Below are 15,017 nucleotides of genomic sequence, written 5' to 3'. Positions count from 1 at the left end.
ACTGGAGAGCCACAGATTGCAGACCCCTGCTTCTACCAGGGAGCCCTAAGGCACAGTGGGGCCACATCTGCTTGGCATGCAGACGCTCCCCGGTCCAATGTTTGGCAGCTCCAGGAAGCAGGTGACGTGAAAGACCTCCAGCCACGATCCTGGAGAGCTACTGCCAGTCGGAGCAGACAATACTTCATGGACTGATACAGTATAAATGTCAGGCCTGCGCCATCTCCAGCCTGGCAGTTTGCACGTCCACACCAAGGTCACAGATGGCTCAGCCGTTATCATCGCCCGAGACTATGGAGGCCTCCCCCTCCCTCCCCCGCTCGCATGTAACTAGTGAACAGAGCTTAAACACCCACTCTTATCTGCCTTCCTCCGAAGGAGTGAACCACCTGTCCTAAACAAAGCCTCTGTTCCCACCGTCCTTTCTAAAGCTGATATTATGGGAATGCAAGGGTGTGGGGGGATTAGGGGTTGAGCCTTCCTGTAACTTACAGGTATATACCAGAGGCCAGAGAGCCAAACTTCAGTTTCAGCTATCTGAGCCCTGGGCTGACACGGTTCCAATAAAGCTCTTGAAACCTTCTTGAGTCTCGTTTGATGACCGGAGTAATAGACCCTTTCGATAAGGCAGCTTCATGTAGCCAAGTCACCTCAGGCTGCAGACCTCTCTGTGCCTAGCAGGAGATCCTCATTCAAAACTGGCTTCTAATTCATCTTAATTCACTTATTTAAAACATATTGAGGTCTCCTTTCCACCCCAACAGGGTTCCCCAAGGCAGTGAAAATTAAAATATTTAAAATGTTAAAACAGCATTGAAAACAAATATTTCACATATACAACAATACAATCAAACATGTAGATATACCAACGTGACACAATCAGGAAGGGTGGGCCAATAAGAGTTTGTTGGAGATCTGCCTGTAAGGCTGAAACCACTCGGACAAAGTTTACTTAGAAGGAAAACTTTATTGATTTGGCTCACCCTAGCTACAGGGTGCTGGAACTGAGGATCCCGTCCTCAGTTCCAGAATTTATTGCAGGTTTGAAATGGCGGTGGTCCAATCACCTCTTCCCCCTTTCCCCGCCTTTGGCTCTCGTTGGCTGTCGCGTTCCCGCTTTGGGACCAGGACGGCAGGAACTGGTGCATGTTGGGAGTTGTAGTCCTGACACTGCCAAGCAATGTACACACAAAAGAAGGGGAAAACATAAACCCTACAAAACTAGATATGTATTTATTACAAATTAAAATCACCTACACTTGTAAAAGGTCCGTAATAGCCTACCTTATACATACAGTATCACAATTACAATACACAGAAGGGTCCAATGGGACACTTTTTTGACCTTTAAAACAATTCTTCATTTGCTCCAGTCTAAAAGAATTTCCTGTGACTGAGGCATTATAAGATTTTGCCCTAGCAGAATTGGGCATGATTGGCACATTGTATTATACTGTTTAAGAGGATTTGACTTTGTATGGAAGACCTGGGCACCAATTTCAACAACTTTTAACAATTGGTCTCAGTCACAAAAAAAAGATCTTTATGATTGCAATTTGTAGGCTGGTAGGTAAACACTGTATTACTGCTGGCCAAAGCACTTCTGTTTTTATGGGTCAAAGAAGGCATCCCACTGGACACTTCTGTGTACTGCAATTGTGATACTGTATGTATAGGGTAGGCTATCAAGGGCCTTTGGCAAGTATAGAGGATTTTAATTTGTAATAAACACCTACGTGTTTTTAATATTTACCATAGAAGTTTTATATTTAGTGGCCCCATAATCAATTTCTTGACCTTTTAGGTAATTGATATGCCGAACAAAACAAGAATTCTTCATCCGCCAGCAAAAGTCACCAATAGAGACAAATATCTTTAGGAAGGGAGTTCCAAAGTACTCAGGTTGCCCCTTGTTTAGCATCAGCTGGTGGGAGAAACTGAAGCAGGAGATGATCAAAGTGCCATCTTTGTTGATGGCAAGTCCCCTAGACCGCAGGATGGTTAGGGAAGGCACCTTACCTAAGTCGAGGGAGTGCACGGAGGGGCGCTGGGAGAAAGGCACCCCCTTGTAGACCTGGTCCACAATCTTCTCCTTCACTTGGGTGATGGTGTCTGTGTCAAGAACCCGGGCTGGGATCCGCTGTGTCTCGCTGCCACCAGGGCCACCTCCACGAACTAAGACTGTCAAGGTCAGGGGGCGGAACTCCACGTCTTCCCGCAACAGGCGGCTGTCATTCAATGTCCGTTTGGCCTTGCCTGACACAGCATCCACTGGCCCTTTGTCCACCTGGTACTTGATGGCACGGAACAGCATATATAGCGGCTCACCAGCTACTTCCTTCACCAAGGAGCAGAGAGAGAATGGCTGGATGAAGCTTGAGTGGCAGAGGTGCAGCAGTTACCTCTTTCCTGTATACCAACCTCATTGAAGAGGCTTATGTATTGCTCCCGTTTTGCAGGTATTCCACTGGCTGCCCATTAGACACAGGCTATAACATGTGACAAAAACCCTTCATGGCCCTGGCCCTCTTATCTGTAGGACTATTTCCCCTACCCCACTATCCACCATGTCAGCTTCACTCACCCGGGCCGGGCCTTTTGACACTAAATCAAAGATTTTAGTTGTTCAGAAAAGTTAGTCAGACTTTAGACACAGAGTCAGCATGGTGTAGTGGTTTACAGCAGTGGACTCCAATCTGGGACTTCCCCATTCCTCCACATGAGCTACAGACTCTTATCTGGAGAACCAGGTTTTTTTTCCTAGTTAATTAATTTTTATTATTATTTGCATTTAAAAACAGGACAGTAATAGGCATTCCACATTTTCAAAAATTGAAATTTAGAACAGTTTTGTCCACTGCTGTATATAACATACAAAAGCATTGATATCTAATACATAAATTTGCCTATTCCTGTTATTGCTTTACCCCCTTCCCTTCCTCCCCCTGACTTCCCCTCTATCTCTAATTCTCTCAGTTACATGTAGAAATAACCTTTCTAATTAGTCATTACTTTAAAAATAGAACATAATATATTACTTTAGCCTTTCTTTTCTGGAGAAACAGGTTTGATTACCCACTGATACCCCTGAAGACTGCCAGGTGACCTTGAGCTAGTCACAGTTCTTCAAAACTCTCTCAGCCCTACCTCCTCACAAGGTGTCTGTTGTAAGGAGAGGAAGGGAAGGAGTTTGTAAGCCGCCTTGAGTCTTCTTACAGGAGAGAAAGGTGGGGTAAAAATCTAAACTCCTCCTCTTCTTTTATTGAAGTGCATCTGATTGAGCTACTGCCCTCATGTTGTTATCTTGGATTTCATTTGACAGTTTCCAACACCTGATCTACCCATCTTAACCATGTCCTGGAAGGAATGAAAGCCCACTTAGCTGCTATCACAGTTTTGTTTTTCCAAGCCAGGAGCCAATCTAATCCAATGGTTTTGGAGGTTTATTGAGCAACGATCTTGTGGGGCTGTTGTGGACTGTCCAAGCTGTGCAGCTGTGTTCTGGTAGTTTTAGCTCCTAACGAGTCACCCACATCTATGTTGTCTGTTGTGGGGAGAGGAAGGGAAAGGAATTTGTAAGTCGCCTTACCATCTCTTTACAGGAAAGAAAGGTAGGGTATAAATCCAAACTCCTCCTCCTTTGTACTCCATTGGAACGGTAAGCAAAAATATCCCAGCACAGCTCCAAAGTAGGTTTGCATGGTATCCCCTAGCAACCAGGGGGCAATTTTATAGCCGCAAATCAAGCCCAAGGCCCTAACTCTCTCAGTGCGATCATGTCACTTCTGGAACTGGCACATCATGTCACTAACAATGGCATGGGAGACTCTCTGGTGATTGGGCAGAATTTTTGTTCGACACTAGAGCGTCTCCCATGCTGTTGGCAACATGATGTCATCACTCTGGGCCTCAACTTGCAGCTAGCAAGACTCCTGCTGGCCAGCTAAACAGCACCAGTGAGAGCAAGCCCAAAGTGGGGAATCCCCCGCACCAGGCGGCGGCCTGGCATCCAATCATTTGCTTTCTTGTCAGCCTTCCCACTTAGTTCTCTGACTCTCTTCCCAGAGCTGCCGTCCCAAGATTGGCCTTTCATGCAGAAGGAATTTCCCAGCTGCCTGAACTGTCCGCCTGTCACTCTGCCACGCAAAACGATCTCCTCCGCCCATCCATCCACTTGCGATGATTGCCTCGCCCTGTTTTCTAATGTCAGCCATGTGACTGAGTCTGCCTCTTGCAGCACGTTTTATCAGCCTGTTTGTTCCCGTGGATTGTCTGCAAAGGCCCTTCTGGTCACGCTAGCCATTTCACAGCCTTTCTGCTTTGTACCAGCCAAAGCATTTGCGCCAGTCTAGAGGGAAAGCAAACCTCTTTTCCGGGCATTGCTGCATCTGTATTTTGCTCTCTCTCACCCAAACCATGAAATGTTGACTACTCTCTATCATTAGCATCAGGGAAGATAGTTCATGATTGTGAGGACCTTTAAAAAGAAATCTGAGCCAAAATGTGGCAAATTCCTGTGTCAAGAGAAGGTGCTTTGTAACACATCCCTGCTTTTCAGCAAGTCTTAGCAGCCATAAGGGCCAAGAATGGGTAGACCTAAAAAGTTTATCTGAAAGTCAAATTAAGGGTCCTGCATCTACATCTTTTCGGCACTTTAGTTGGGCTTCCAAATCACCTAGAACCCCCACAGAAACAACCCCCACAGAGATTTTTAACACGTGCCTGTCTAATTCTGTGAGCACAGCTTGGAAAACCCACAACAGCCGCACAAGACCTTTGCTTGATCGACCTCCAAAACCACAGGAATAGATTGGCCCACAGCCTGGAAAAAAACAAAACCCACAAGAGCAGCTAAGTGGGCTTTCATTCCTTTGAAGACATGGCTAAGAGGGGTAGGTCAGGTACTGGAAACTGTAAGATGAAATCTAAGATAACAAAATGAGCGCACTGGCTCAATCAGATGCCCTTTAATAAAAGAAGAGTTCGCCTTTCTCTCCTGTAAGGAGACTCAAGGCGGCTTACAAACTCGTTTTCCCTTCCTCTACCCAGAACAGATATCTTGTGAAGCAGGTGGGGCTGAGAGAGTTCTGAATGAACTGTGGCTAGCCCAAGATCACCCGGTAGGCTTCATGTGTAGCAGTGAGGAATCAAACCCGGTTCTCCAGATTAGAGTTCACTGCTCTTAACCATGCTGAGGCAAGGCTTCTTCCCCTTCCTGAGCCCATTTTGCGATAACTACACAAAACACACTCTCCTGCCTTAGATCTGGACCAGACCATGCAGGCACGCCACCAAAAGCCTTACCCTGAGATAGGAGTACAGGCAGATGGACATCCAGTTGGTCAGGAGCTTCTCCACCATCGTCTCTGTCCTGCAGAATGGGCACAGGGCCAAGAAAACACTTTTAAGACTTTCCCCACCCTTCCTTGTACTAAACATTGCAACCAGCAGCCACTTTTGCTCCAGCATAATTTGGAGACTTTGGAGCATCACAGAACGGAGGTAAGAGATGCTTGCTTCAGAATGAGACATTTTAGGTGCCTGAAACTATCGGCCAAGGGATCTTCCTCTATTAGGGAATCAAACCATGTGTGCTATTAAGGACCCAGTGCTTCTGAACATGTACAGAGTGGTTCATCCCTTCTGAGTGGCAGCTGCTTCTGTTGACAAGCAAGATTTCAAAAGTGTCCCTTTAAGTGATTTGTACTAAATTTCATTGTCTGAGATGTTCCACACGTGGATGTGCACACGTCAACAGCAAAAATATCACGCCTGGCATCACGTCCTCTTGTTCTGGCAACGAGACAAGAGGATCAACTCTAGCCAAGAGAGTAAAATTCAGGAGCATCTGTTCTCCACAAAAATGGATCCTCACATCTTGGCAGGCTTTTTAGAAAGCCACCTCCATAAAAGTTCATTCACAAAATGGATGCAGTTCCATGCAAGCACCCAGGAGGCAGGACCTACCTGCGAAGCATGAGCTTTGGGTTGCGGGTGACGCAGTGGGCGACAAGGTCACTCAACAGGGTCTGCATGATGTCCGTCAGGTACTCCAGGCGCCCGTGAAGCGCCAAAGACAGCAGGGATGCCGTGTGACAGCGATCCCGCTGTGAGAAGGTCGGCTGGGCCTCCAGTGTCCGGATTAGCTGGAGGAACAGGGAAGAAGGCCATAATTCACCAGCTGCTCTCCAGTACACCCCCACCCAAGACCTTCCTTGGCCCTGACCTGTATGGACCGAGCTGTTCCTATTGCATCAGGTTTTGAAAGCTCAGCAGGGTCGGCCCTGGTGAGTACTTGGATGGGAGGCTACCAAGGAAGTCTATGTAGAGGCAGGCAACGGCCAACCACGTCTGTTCAACTCTTCCCTTGAAAACCATACGGGGTTGCCATAAGTCAGCCATGACTTTATGGCCCTTTCTACCACCACCATCTCCCCAGACCTGGATAGTCCCGGCTATCCGATCTCAAAAGCTTCGCAGGGTGCTACTGGACTTGGATTCTGCCCCCCGGGTCTTCAACAGCTTTCACCTCACCATCAACCTCAGCCTGGACCAGTCTCAACAGGTCTATTTTTTGAACTCTACTGTGCCCCTGCATGAACACATGACGCTGCCTTCTACTCGATCCAACGTTCCCTGTAAAAAAAACGCGCTGCAGCCACCATAATTGGTGCCCACTAGATCGGTGTGTTAACTGCCAGCAGGGGAAGCTCCACGCCGAAGCGTCTGTGCCACTCAGTGGTAGGGAACTTGCATACAGTTCCCTGCCATGGTTACAGGAACTATTGACAGGATCACAGCCTTCCTTGCACTGTCAACTCCGACAAGTGGCAGGCAGCCCTCCAGGGTCTCTTCCCCATCACCGAATGCATAGTCCTCTTAATGAAAGGTGCTGGCGATTATTGACCTGAGTACCTTCTGCAAGCAAAGCAAGGCTTTTTATCACAGTCCCTCCACACCTGCAGAGCTGCACATCTGGAGATATGTTTGCTGCTGCAGGTAAGGGATGGTGGGCAGATGAACAGAATCTGAAGAGGAACTTGTAGGCGGTTGTCACAAATTCCATCTTCTCCCGCTTTGTTGAGAAATATTTCAAAGATCAGCAGGACTGATCTCCGGATTGTAACCTTGGAACTCTACCGCCACCCACATATTACAATTCCTCCCAAACTACAGTCCCAGATCTCTCTGTTTACAGGGGAACGCAGACAATAAATGAATGGGATCTATCCTCTGGCCCAACCACGCTCCAGAATCTACCTCTCCTCGTCAGAGTGCCCACCGTTAATAGGAACACTTTGCTATTCAGCAGATTGGAAAGCTGGGTCAGGCCTTGCTCCACTGTGGTACGCCGACCCTCGGGTAGGTCAAGCCCCCGCCGTAAGAGGGCACCGCCCTGACCAGGGAAGAAGACCCGCTGGGCGTAGGTGCTATAGTCCAGGAACGGGATCCCAGAACCCTCTAGCTCTCCGCTCAGGTCGGTCATTTCTGTCATTAGGTCTGAAGAAAGGAGAGAGGAGGTTGGGGTGAGGTGGGGGAGAAGAAAAACACTGATATAAAATTTCAGCCTTTTGCATCAGTTAAAAATAGTTCCCCTGCTGCTGGAATTCTTCACCCAAGGCCCTCTTGCCACATGCTACGTTAGCAAATATCCTTCCCAAACAACGCTAAATTTTCTTGTCTGTAGTTCAGGAAGTTTCCTCTCCCTTTCCCTTTCTAACACAGTTAAGCTGGTGAATTTCTTCTCTGAAATAAATTGACCTGCTGCTATGCTCAATTGACCTGCTGCTATGCTTTACACTGTAGATTTCAACTTCCCACCCCCATTTTTCCAAACCAGAAATTGGGAGATCTGGGGTAAAAAAAACCAGGTGAAAAAAAATCCCTTTTAAAAAGACTTTTGACAAAGCATCTCATCAAGGACTCCTGAATCAATTTGGTAGACATGAGACAAGTTCTCTAGCAAAGAGGCAAAGTCGGGGAAGGTTGCAGCCTCTATGTCCTGTTGTTAGCCTTTTAGAGAAATGTTTGGCCACTGGGTGAGATGGGATGCTGGATTAGATGGACCCGTGGTCTGATTCAGCAGGGCTCTTATAAAGTTTTGTCATTTATATCCTGTTTTTCTCCCTGATCAGTGACCCAAACAGCTTATCCAATTGCGCTCCCCACCCTTAGAACAATAACCAGGCTGAGAGATGGGCCCAACGTCACCTGGCAGCTTCCATGAGTCAGTACAGGATTCAAATGCAGCCAGGTCCTAGCCTGACATTCCAACCACTATGCCACACCAGACCTCAATACTGCGGGCATCTACAATAATTACAAAGATATTGAAGGGATTGTTTAAATGAGAATAATTTTGGCCACAATCTATATCTATAAACGCGAAATACCACCCACTCACTCACTCACTCACTCACTCACTCACTCACTCACTCACTCACTCACTCACTCACTCACTCACTCACTCACTCACTCACTCACTCACTCACTCACTCACTCACTCACTCACTCACTCACTCATCAACAGAACCAAAAAACCACTGAAGCCACACACATGAAATTTGGCACACCGGTGAAAGAGAGCACTAACACATTGCATTAGAAAAAGACAACTACAGGAAGCTGCTGCAAAATATGCGAAACCCATCAATCCACAGACAGGCTGTGAGGAAATATGCTGCATGTCACCCCAAAGTTTACAAACAGACTGTAAAGAAGTATGTTGAATGTCATCCCGAAATTCATAGAGAACCTGTGATGAAGTATGCGTAGCGAAGCACGGGTGCCCTGTTAGTATGATATAATGTCTAACACATTGTTACAGAGTTCAGTGATTTCGATATTATAAAATTTAACTTAATAACCAGCTATGTTGGAAGCCCACCTAATCTGACTATTTAACAGGGTTTCTAATCAGAAAATAAACACTCTTTTGTTTATAAAAGTATTTGTTTTCCACCTTCAACCAGTATGGTTATAGAGGTGAGACAAGTAATCTCTAATGACATATAAAAAAAGTAACATACAATATAATAAAACTTCAAAATAAAATCACTTTTACAATCTTACTCAACTATAAATTAAGAATAGGTGCATTTCAAAAGTTCATTCTGAACAAGAAAGGTTACCAGACGTTTGAGTAATTTGAGAACATATTTGAGAGCATTTTGTTTCATGACTTTGGCTAAGAAATCTGCTGCTATTTCAATTGTTCTGTCACTCAGCAAGGGTTTGGTCAGCTTGACACCTTTTAAATGCATAGAATTAATTTTAACAAGATGATGTTTCAGCAGAAAATGTTGGTGGTGAAATTGATTACAATCTGTTAATAGATGGATGAGTGTGTCTGGCATATTGCATCCATGGAAGGAGAGTCTCTCCTGAGGTGCTGTTTGCTTATATTTGCCATATGTTACATTTGATGGAAAAATCCTGAAACGGGCCAACATAAATGCCCATAAGGCAGAAAAAGAATCCAAGTTGGTGAAACAGAACATTAAAGTTTTATAAGAGAAAGAGATTTCAAATATTTGTGGTAAACAAGTTTTAGGAGAACCAGACCCCCCGCCCCCACCCCAAATGTCTCTCTAGATCCTCTCATCTCTCTGTTATCAATCTCAACATGTATCTAGCTTCAGAGCCAGCGACTGCTCCAATGTAGGTTAGTGTTTCAAACTAGGATCTATGAGACCCAGGTTCAAATCTCCACTCTGCTGCAGAAGCTTGCTGGGTGGCGCACTCACTTTCAGCCAAGCTTACCTCACAAGGTTGTTATAAGGGTAACATGGAAGAGAGGAGAATGACATAAGCTACTTTGATGTATTGTCGAAGGTTTTCACGACTGGATTCAACTGGTTGTGTTGGGTTTTCCGGGCTGTGTGGCTGTGGTCTGGTGGATCTTGTTCCTAACCTTTCGCCTGCATCTGTGGCTGGCATCTTCAGAAGTGGCTGTGGCTGGCATCTGTGGCTGGCACCTTCCAGACATCCCTCTGTCACACACTGTGTAACAAACTTCCCTCTGTGATACAGCTCTGAAGATGTCAGCCACAGATGCAGGCGAAACGTTAGGAACAAGATCCACCAGACCACAGCCACACAGCCCGGAAAACCGACCACAACAAGCTACTTTGAGTTCCCATTGAGGAGAAAAGTGAGGTATACATGAAATAAAGCAAAATAAATACCTTCAATGTTTATTTTTTTCTACCTCTCAAACAGCAAAAATTAACATGTTATGGTAGAACAGGGCGCAGCAGTTTGCAACTCTCTCTCTCAGGTATTGAGCACACATGCAGTTCTTCCTACAGAAAACTAAGACATTTATAGTCTTACATTCCACAAATGGGCCAAATAGTACAGTTTTAAACATTAACCATAAGTAGGGTTCTCAGGTACTCACTAATGGTGGGCAATCCTTGAGTTCAGAAATGGTGTGGGGGGCAGGAAATATCCGGCCTTCCCTCTAGGGTATAGTGACCAGACATCCCACTTTTGGCGGGACCGTCCCGATTTTTACCACTTTCTCCCGCGTCCCGCGGCATTTTAAAAAAGTCCCGATTGTTGCCCAATCTCCCCTTCCCCCCTCGCCCTGCCAGGAAATCCGAGACAGGGTGCCCGAGAACCCCTCTGCCGTCTGGGACGTTCTCCTTCTAGCGCCGCCGCAATGCTGAGGAGAGCCAAAAGAGCACAGGGTGGGAAACGGGAACTGCCGCACTGACTTCTGGGGCGTTCCCCTGTTTCCCACCCTGTGCTCTTCAACCGCGGCACGGCAGCCCCTCCCCGACTAACTTGAACTAGAAGCAGGGGCATAGGGCCAATGAGGACATCAGGGGACAAATGTCCCGGGCGGGACCCCGCCACGGCATGTGAGGGGCGGAAAATCGCCCCTCGCCCCCCTCTTCTTGCCTGTGTTGGTCTGGGTGGAAGCGCCGGGACGGGGAGGCAGAGGGGGCGTGCGTGCAGCAGGCGCAGCCCAGCCCTGGAGAAGAGCAGTTGAAGACTGAAACCGAGAGAGCCTCTGACCTGTAACTACTGAGAGACAGAGCAAAGCCTGCAGCCAGGGAGGAAGGAGGCTGGTAAGCAGGCTGGCCGCGCGGGCGGGCGGGCAGTGGTGGCAGACTTGGTTTCCCCTCCTGTGGCTGCTCTCAGCATTTGAACCGGCTCAGATGGTCCAGGCTGTCAAGCAGCTTTTGTGCTTTCTCTTCTCCTCCTCCGGCTGGTGGATGGGGCAGAAATCAGCCGGATCCTAAACCTGCCAAGTTGGAAGGGAATCCCTCTTGCATTCAGATTTACTCCCAAGTATTTGCGCCAGCACCAGAAACGAGGGCAGCTGCTGGGAGGGGGTGGGTGGGTGGAATTGAGAGAGGATGCAGAGGGAAGCCCCAGGGGCTTGCATTGTGTTGATTGATGTGACTAAAGACTTCCCCCTTCCCCGTGTTGCCTTGTTGGGCATTGTTTTTTTTTCATTGCGTGTATGCTACTTGCAAAATGCCCATTTTTGTGCCTGCAACTTCCATAACATCAAGTTGCATTGGGTATACGCGTGCAAAAAATTCCAGGGTTGCACCATGTTGAATGGCGGGGCCCCTCCCTCCTTGCAGATTTACATTATGTTTTTGCATTTTGTGCAGTTTGCAGAAGGTTCCCGGTTTGCATTACATGGTGCACATTCAGAAAGACCAGCTTTTTTTGCCTGGGGAAAAACAGGGAAGGATGAGTGCAATGGACTTCTTGCATTATTGGTGATGCAAAATGAAGCAAGACTAATTTGGAACCGGTTGTTACCCTTGGCTCTCCTCCTTCGCTTTTGCAATAAGTTATCCTTTTCTCAGCTGCCTGCCCTCCAGCTCCTCCCCCCCCTCCCTCCCTCCCTCCCTCTGGTGCCTCTGCATCACTTGGATCCTTTTTGGGCAGAGACTGGAACTCCCATGAAACTCAGGGCAAAAGGCAAAGGCTAGGTGAGGGCAAAGGCTTCAAAAAGGCTTCACTTTCTCATTGGGCATGTGCTTAGGTTTGGCACGTGCTCATTTGGAGGCTTGCTCTCAAAGGGAGAACTCCTGGGCGGGAAGCTGTCAGGTTCTACCAGATCTAGATAACCTTCCGGAGGCAGGGGAAGCCTCCCAGCTGACCCCACAGCCCAGCAAAAGCTTTCCAGGTGGAGGACTGGAAAGCAGCCACGGAGCCTGCCAGCAGCCTTGCGATCCTGGGCAGGCGGAGACTCTCATTTTCTCTCCAACACAGGCAAGAATCTCTGAGATCCAACTGCAGTGGGGAGGGAGGGCAGAGGGAAAACCTCTGTGCATCTGCCCAGCCTCCCTTACTTCGCTTGGAAGTAATCTGCGCTACCTGGCAAAGAAGTGCCTCCCACGTGCTGATCTTGTGGAGCTGCTCCGGGGGGAAGGGAGATGAGAGGAGATTCAAAGGAAAACTACCATTTGGAGCCGCAGGGGTGTTCAGCTGCCCCAATCCCCATCCCCCAGATCTTGATCTAAGAAATCTTCCCAGAGCTTTCTAGAGATCATTACAGGGATCCCTTATACCTGTCTCCCTGAGAGGAGGAGAATGCAGTGGCAAAGGGGGAAGAGAGAGAGAGAGATCCAAGACCCTCACTCAGCAACCGGCAGAGCTTTTTTCTGAAAGGTAGCAGTTGGTCCCACATCCCCCCCTCCCTTTATGCTTTCCTCTATTCACCTGGCAAAACGTTGATCAAAGGATGCACTGGTCTCCATTGCGGATTGCTATTTCTTTACTGCAAAAGAAGAGTGTAATGTGGGGGAGAAGTTGCATTAGCCCACCCACCAGAATATTCCATAGTGTGCCAGGGGCAGAAATAACGCTGTCCTTGCTGTGCATGTTTTGAGTGTGTGGTGTGTGCGCATGCCTCCTCTTTTCCCTACTGTGGGCAGCAGTAGTGTCCTGCCTTCCTCCTCCTCTGGAGATCGCTTGCACACACAGCCAGAGACCAGCAAAATGGCCTTTGAAGAAGCCTGTTCTCCAAGCCTCCAAGCCTAATTCTTGACCAAATCATGCCTGACTCTGACATGAGGGGATGAAAGGTTGAGTAACTTTAAAGAACATAAGAACAAGCCGAAGCTGGATCCAAAGACCAAGAGTCCATCTAGTCCAGCTCTTCTACTTGCAGTGGCCCACCAGGGGCCTTTGGGGAGCTCACATGCAAGATGTGAAAGCAATGGCCTTCTGCTGCTGCTGCTCGAGAGCACCACCCTGGTCTGCTAAAGGCATTAGCGATCTCAGCCAGACTTCTCTCCAAACTAAAAGAGGGAAAAAGTCCCAAGCAGCTGCACGGCCTGCGCCTCTCATATTCTCGTGCTGCAATGCTCTCTCTGTCTCTCTTTCTCTGTGCTACTCAATGGTTTGACAATTATCAGTGATAACTAAGAATGATGTAATGTGCGGGATGATGGGAGTTGATAATGATGTGTGTTAAATATGTGCCCCTAGATTTGGTTTTAAAAAAGAAAAATGGAAAAAAAAATATTTCATGTAGCATTGGATGGAGTACTTAGAAGTCACCTTCCAGGCTTATGATGGGGGAAAGCATTTTTTAGCTGTTTTGGGAGGGTACGATCATTTAGAGGTGAATTTTACAGCTTTTTTAGTTTATTGTGTACCTCTTTTTTATTGTTCTTATTTAAATATTAACTTTATGAAATAATAAAGCATACTTTCACTGGTTATGTCATTTTTTTAAAATATTATTTAAAAAATGGTCATTAGGGCATTGAACCAGTTGTTACATTATTTGAATCCGACCACGGAACTGGATTTGTTAAAATTATTTGAATCCCACCCACTGCGGCCCGGTCTCTGTCTGGCAGCAGTGCTAGGAAGAAGTGGCTCTTTCTCTCAGAGACCAGAAGAAGTGGGGGGGGGGGGGGGGCAGAGGGGGTGACTGTAGCCTGGCTTCGCCCTTGTTGCCCCAGCTGCTCTGTTTGTTTTCTCTCTGCTCACTGTGTGCTGTGGCAGTGGATCCTGCCAGGAGTACCCATCCCCGACTGCCTCTCAGCCCAGTAGGATGGGGGGGAGGTCCTCCTCCCTGCTGTTTCCAGTCTGCTTAACTCATCAAGAGATGGAGGAGGAGTTTCTGACTCCAGCTGTATCACTGACACACCTTAAAAAACTTTGCTTGTAGGAAAACCTATTTTCAGCAAGACTGGGAAGGAAAGCACATTGTACATGTTCAATAGTTCCCTCTCTGATACTTCACCCCTTCCCACCGTCCCCCCACCGCAAGCCACCCCTTCTCATCTCCCCAACCCCTATCTATCCCTTGCCACCTTCTCCAATCCCTACCAACCCTTGCCTCCCTCTCCCCACCCCTAGGTGGTAGGCTGGCTATCGTTATGAGGGGGTGAGTGATTTTCAGGGAGTGACAGTGCAAAAATCATGAGGATTCATATTATTTTTTTTTCCAAGCAGGTTTTATTGCCACTGTGGTGCCACAGAACACATGGAATGCAGGATTATTGTGTTCAGACATGTGGCTGAGGAGTTTCAGCTGTGATGTACTAGTGATTTTGGGGTGACCAAGTGCAAAAATCATCAGGATCCATGAGGATCCATATTTTCCAAGCAGGTTTTTGTGTTTGAATGCAGATAGTATTGTAATATATATTTTTAAATTTCAACATAAGTGCAATTTACAAATATAATACATTAAAATTATGTATAGTATTATTTTATTCTTTGGCATATTTCTCATTTGAGTGAATTTTTTTAGTATATTGCTGTCGTCGTTTAAAAGGTCATGAAATTTTTCACAAGAATTTGTTAAATTATATTTCACACATAAAATGGCTTTCAAAGTCTCAACACTTAATTGTGATTTTTCTGATGTCCACACTTTATTTACTGTACATAATCCCACTGACTTCAACTATTTTTGCGTTCTATTAAATTTTTTGTTGCTCCATATAGACCAAATTTTTAATCAAGACCCCCCCCCTCCCCTTCAATAGTGTCCCTCTTTACCAATGTTAAAATCTGGTCACTTT

General features: G+C 46.9%; 1 protein-coding gene across 1 annotated transcript in view; it reads right to left on the bottom strand.

Moving 5' to 3' along the window:
• The window catches only part of PLXNB3 (plexin B3), a 78,319-nt gene that overhangs the window by 19,822 nt on the left and 43,480 nt on the right, over positions 1-15,017 (bottom strand). The window contains 4 exon segments of the mRNA XM_048487500.1: positions 2,020-2,338; positions 5,305-5,371; positions 5,968-6,146; positions 7,283-7,500. Of these exon segments, the coding sequence (XP_048343457.1) occupies positions 2,020-2,338; positions 5,305-5,371; positions 5,968-6,146; positions 7,283-7,500 (783 nt within the window).

This window comes from Sphaerodactylus townsendi, linkage group LG03 (assembly GCF_021028975.2).
Source record: "Sphaerodactylus townsendi isolate TG3544 linkage group LG03, MPM_Stown_v2.3, whole genome shotgun sequence".
In the NCBI taxonomy this organism is placed as follows: domain Eukaryota; kingdom Metazoa; phylum Chordata; class Lepidosauria; order Squamata; family Sphaerodactylidae; genus Sphaerodactylus; species Sphaerodactylus townsendi.
This window is presented reverse-complemented; position numbering and strand designations above follow the sequence as displayed.